General features: G+C 38.0%; 1 protein-coding gene across 2 annotated transcripts in view; it reads left to right on the forward strand.

Annotated features, from left to right (window-relative positions):
* Positions 1-5756, forward strand: part of ZEB1 (zinc finger E-box binding homeobox 1) — a 209963-nt gene extending 204207 nt beyond the window's left edge. For both annotated transcript variants that reach the window (XM_089668680.1, XM_089668681.1), the window contains exon 9: positions 3160-5756. In XM_089668680.1, coding sequence (XP_089524806.1) covers positions 3160-3692 — 533 coding nt within the window. In that variant the 3' untranslated portion in view covers positions 3693-5756. The remainder of the gene's footprint in view (positions 1-3159) is intronic.
* Positions 5757-6000: the final 244 nt, after the last annotated feature.

Consider the following 6000-nt stretch of genomic DNA (forward strand, 5'->3'; position numbering starts at 1 on the left):
CTTGCTGTTCTGCGGACCCAGGGCATTCATGTCACAGGGTACTTGGATGACCTTATACTGAAGGACTCCTCTGCCATAACATTGTCAGCCAAGGTCTAAACAACCATTTAGTTCCTTCAAGCTTTCGGCTTAATTAACTTTCCAGAGTTTGCTTTCCAACTCTCACTCTGGAGTATCTTAAACACAGCCCAAGCTAGAATCTTCCTTCCTTCAGCCAAGATTGCCTCCTTAAGCCATGGTCACTTCCAACCTGGCCAGATTTACTAGCACAAAGCCAATTTGAAACATATATGTATAGTGCACATTTTTAATGACCTAATTAATGTAAGTGGTACCTCAAATACTGCAAAAAAAAGTCCAATGGCATAGAGTACATCCAAATGCTGCTGGTCGATAGTCCTTCTATTCCTACTGTGGAACTCCAGCTCCAGCGATATAAGGAGTAAAAAAGAATGACATACACCACTTCAATAGTCCTTTATAACAGACAGTGTTCCACTCTTCTGCTGCTCCTGTACAGAATCTGGGCAAATCCAGCTTGCACAAACCAGAAACACAAATCCAAAGAGTGCAGAAGATAAGAATAATTATTAAAAGATGAAAAAACAATATCCACTTCCATCATAAAATACTACAATGTGCACTGGGAAGCCTTCAGTTTGAGTGCAAAAGCTGGGATGATTGGTGGCCAGAACTGTCAACTAGAGCTGGTGCTGAGCTGCTCAGATGTCAAACAAGTGGTGTCTGTAGAATCAAGCAGTGCTGTGGAAAAGAGCGAGGAGAGAGCGGTGTGTCAGGCAGGCTACGCATTTCAGGGACACACTACATTTCTCAAACCTAGCTGCTACACTGAATACCACTCTGTTTTAAAGGTGATGCCCTAAGGCACTACAATGTAGCTCAACATCAAACCATACCAAAATTATTGACAATCACTGGAATCATGAATGATTTATAAAAACAGTGTCAGATGAGGGTCAGATTTCAACTTTTAAATAATCAAAGAAAGCAATACCAACTACTGACATGTTAGTATATTGGAGGAAGGAATATAGAGAGAAACAGCAGTCACATGTAACAACTGCAAGGGGGGAGTGCCTACAAGAGAAATTCCAACAATGAGAAAGATATAGAAAGATACATTGGGGGAGATTTACTAAAAGTGGAATGTGCAAAATCTGGTGTAGCTCTGCATAGAAACCAATCAGCTTCCAGGTTTTATTGTCAAAGTTTAATTGAAAAAGCTGAAGTTAGAAGCTGATTGGCTACCATGCACAGCTGCACAAGATTCCGAGTGTTCCAGTTTTAGTAAATCTCCTCTACTGTGTCTCCTATAGATAACATTCTTTAATAATATGACATGATTGGTTTACTTTGCTTGTTAGTCGCTGCTTTTAATGGCATTGTTAAAACTGAAGGATAGGGGTATATCTGATTGGGTCATCCCCACCTTACTCAGAGTGAGAAAATCAAATCTACAGTACCTCCCACAAAAACAATTGTTGCACGTGAAAGGCTTACTTTGCCTGGTGCAAGGACAGATGTTTGCGTCCTTGAGGATACTCTATTGTTCATACCCTGGACTTTCCCTAAACCGGTCTTGACCAGTGCTTAGCCCAGAGTACTTGTTTTGTTTTTTTGCACACAAATCTCCATATCGAAAATGAAGAGGTTACTAAAGTTGTGAAAATTCTTGTACGGCAGAATAAAAATTCGGAAGGGATGTAATGTATTGTACTTTCAGACGAAAACTGTACTGTTAACCGCTTCCCAACCGCGCTATAGCCAAGAGACGGCTACAGCGCGGTTGTCTAGTTCTAGGAGGGCGTCCATGAACGTCTTCCCAGAGCCCGCCCTCTGCGCACGTGATAAGGTAGAAGGCCAATGACAGTGGCCTTTTACCATGTGATGATCTGTGTCCAATGACACAGCAGATCACAATCTAAATACAGTTGCCAGTTATCGGCTGCACTTTCTTCACGCTTTCACAACGGCCGATAACTGGCAGATGTGACAGGGGAGATCTGCACTGATAATCAGGGCACTGACTATCAGTGCCCAGCAATGCCGCCCATCAGTGCCCAGCAGTGTCACCCATCGGTGCCCAGCAGTGTCGCCCATCGGTGCCCAGCAGTGTCGTCCATCAGTGCCCAGCAGTGTCACCCATCAGCGCTGCTCATATTAGTGCAGTAATAATGCTTGACTTACTACTTCCAATATGTGTCGGTTGGAGCCTATAGCTGATGTCATCACTGCCGCTCGTATGAGCGGCACTGCATTTACTTGGTTGTCTCTATGCTGATTTTATCTGATTTATCATGTCTCAAGCTGTCATCTGAGTATATTTTCTGGTTCTGACCCTTAAGTTTTGTGGGCTGTTGACAGCTCTGTTTGTTGTGGTGTTACCTACACCTCAGTTTATAGCTTGGAGATTCCCTGTTGTATATAAAGACTTGTATTGTACAATTAATATAAAGGGAGTTTTGACTTACCTGTAAATTCCTTATCTTGGAGAACAGTACAGGACACAGGAGCCTCCTCTTTGTCTCCTGTGGTCATTTGTTTTTGCTTGCTAATAAAAAAAAATTGGATTCTCACAGAGTGGGTGGGGTTATATGAGCGTGCCCCTAGGAGCACAAGGTAAAAATTTACAGGTTAGTAAAAATTCCCCTTTTCCGTGGCTTTCAGATTGGAATGCATCCTGTGGTCAGGAAATTATGTGCTATACAGCCTACAATGTGTGTGTTATGGAACCTGTTCTTTAGTCAGTCAACACGCTTGGTCCATAATCAGTCAACACGCTTGGTCCATAATCAGTCAACACGCTTGGTCCATGGATTAGTCCACAGCAAACTTTTCCAGCATCATAGAGAATCTTGCCCATAATGACTAGCCAGGTTTTTTGTTTCATCCCTCCAAAGCATGCTGTCCACATTTGTGAAAAAAAAATAAAATAAACTTTTTTTCTGTAGTTTTATTATTAGCTTCCTACAGTTTTAGTGTCCATTCAGACAATCAGGATATCATGACTATAGGGATAGGGACCTCTGCGACATTTCAGATGTGAACATTTTGTGTTCTGTCTGGTTAGTATCTTTATCTAAATAATATATGTCACCATTTTCTGTAATAAACTCACCTCTTTCTTGCATTTTGCAGGTAAGAGGCCTCACGAGTGTGGAATCTGTACAAAGGCATTCAAACACAAACACCATTTAATTGAGCATATGCGCCTTCATTCTGGAGAGAAGCCCTACCAATGTGACAAATGCGGCAAGAGGTTTTCACACTCCGGGTCCTATTCCCAACACATGAATCACCGCTACTCATACTGTAAGAAGGAGGCAGAAGAACGTGATGGCGCAGAGCATGAAGAAGCGTTGCAAGAGACCCTAAGCAACGAGCATGTAGATTCCCAAGCTTCTCCGTCTCAGATAGACTCTGATGAGCGCGAGAGCTTAACACGGGAAGATGACAGTGAAAAAGAAGAAGATGATGAAAAAGATACAGATGATGGACAGGACGAAAAAGAATGTGTGGAGATGCATGATTTAGAGGAGACAGAACTGGAGGTTGAAGCAGGACCATTGGAAGGTACTTTGAAGGATGAAGAATGTGTAGATAAAAGTCAAACCCCAGAACCAGAAGTCACAGAAAATCACGTGTCGGAAACTGACACTGCCCACCCTTAGCTGGTATTTTTTTCCAATGCGGAAAATCTCTTGACATTATACTGAAATTTATTCTATATTATACATGCTTTTTCTCTGAAACGCAGTAGCATATATACTGTGATTTCTGTTCACTACTGTGTTAAAAAAAAATCCAGGTGTGCCTGAATCTGAAACTTAGAAATTTTTCACAGCAATTTTAACATTTAGGAATCCAGTTTGTTACAAGTATTGTTAAAGATATATATAGAAATAATGACTCAGCAGTTAAAAGCGAATCAGGTTTAAATGAACCTACCCATCCTGCTCATACACATCTGGAAACATTTATTTTTGTCAGTATTATGTTTCGTTATCGTGTCAGTTAGTTTGTACATTTGGGAGAAAATTTTATCTTTTTTTTTTTTTTTTTTTTGTTATTACCGTTACAAACATCTACTAAATCTGCATCAGTATTTTATTTTATAAAAAAAAAATGTGAGTATAACTGCACTACAAAATTCCTTTACGAATAATGCATATTTTAAAATGTTATTACTACCTTGCTCTGTCCAAGACAAGGTAGAGTTTTATAGCTAAATATAGTTTGCAAAATTGTTAATTTACAGCATACTTTTAGCCTTAAGAAGACAGCAGCTTGGGAGTAAAGGTGTGTTCTTATCTATGAGGTTAAACTGCAATTATTATTTTTCATGAAGCTCCATTTTGCAGGGACTTAACAGCTTTTTCTGGGAAAAAAAATTGCAAAAATCAGTGTTCCTATTTGCTTGAATATGTAGTACATATATGAAGGATTTAAAGCTATGTATCTCCTTTTGGCCTTATGCAAGACCCTCTGTGCTGTAAGTGCCATTTTCAGTATTTTAAAGGCTGGAACTTGCCTTTGTCAGTGGTCTGTAATCACTAGCATTTCTGGTATTGGTATCCTCATGAAGTAAACCAACAATCCTTTTTTATTTTTTGATGCCCAATTCCATTCTTGAGATTTTCAAAAGTACTTTCAATTTTGTCTGCTTTCTTTATTTTTTATTTTTTTTTCCGTTTTTATTTTATCTTTACTTTCCTTTTTTTCTTGTTTGTTTATTGTTAATGGCCAAATCCAAAAATTTCTCTTAGTGTTTTTTTGTGTTTTTAACACAGCGCTCCAGTTTAAAATGGAAAAAATCTTTCCATCTATGCTTTGTGTAAACCTTAATATAGTCCCACCAGTAGGAAGAGATTTTTTAAATGGTCCTCTCGTGAAAAACAGAAAAAATGCCAATATTTGTTCCAAAATGCTAACTATTATAGACCTTGTTTGTTAATGGTGTTAGCTAAAAAATTACCTATCAGTATTATTTTTAAGTTCATTTAGTTTTAGGTCTGTGCAACATTTTTTTTGTACTGTATGTCTTCAAAGCCCTGGCAGTATTAATACCCTTCTTACTGACCTGTACCTTTTTAGTTTTAGAAAACTTTTATATTTATGTGTCTTATTTTTATATTTCTTTATTTATTACACAGTCTAGTGTATAAAACTGTAGTTTGTATTAATACAATAATATATTTTAGTATGAAATTTTGGAAAGTTGATAAGATTTAAAGTAGAGTTACAAATGGTTCTCTTGCATTGAGATTCGATTTTAACAGTGTTATGTTAACATTTATACTTGCCTTGGACTGTAGAACAGGTAACTTGAGACGGGAATGTATTAGATTTCCACTTGCAATCAAATCCTTGTACCGTTATCTGGGTTTTGATATGTAAAACCAAGTTTTAAAATTCACTGTGAGACACATGGCTTGAAGCCAAGCAGTTTATTTCGGATTAACGTTAATCACCACAATGACTGTCCTTAGCAAGCCAAATTAGATAACTTTACGAAACAGTGTTGGGAAGTGGGAACAAAGTTTAACATGTTTGTGCCAATTAGTTCCTGTATCCATATGTTTTTTTCTTGTTTGGGTTTTTTGTTTTTGTATTTTTTTTTTTTGGCAGGGAATAAAACAAACAAAACATAACTTTTTATGTTCGTTGTTATATCATAGTCATTTTCTAGTTTTTTACCAAGCTCCCTCTCTCACAATAAAATACATCAACAAGTATTTGTCTGCTCATGTCTTATTTTCGTGTGTTTATGCTGCTAAAAATGGTACACAATGTAAAGCTTTTTTTGTAAGTTTTAGGTGGAGTGAGGAAAGGTCAATCCTGTTTTAGGTTACTGCGGTGGGGAAATTCACTACAGTAGAAGATGTCATTCATGAAATGCTAAAACCCTGCAGGAAAAAAAGGTTAAATACCAGTAATTAGTTCAACTGATGAGCACCAAGCTAGTTTTAGACCAATTAA

This window comes from Staurois parvus, unplaced genomic scaffold (assembly GCF_062004578.1).
Source record: "Staurois parvus isolate SC_StPar_1 unplaced genomic scaffold, SC_StPar_1.0 ptg000061l, whole genome shotgun sequence".
NCBI classification, from domain to species: Eukaryota; Metazoa; Chordata; class Amphibia; order Anura; family Ranidae; genus Staurois; species Staurois parvus.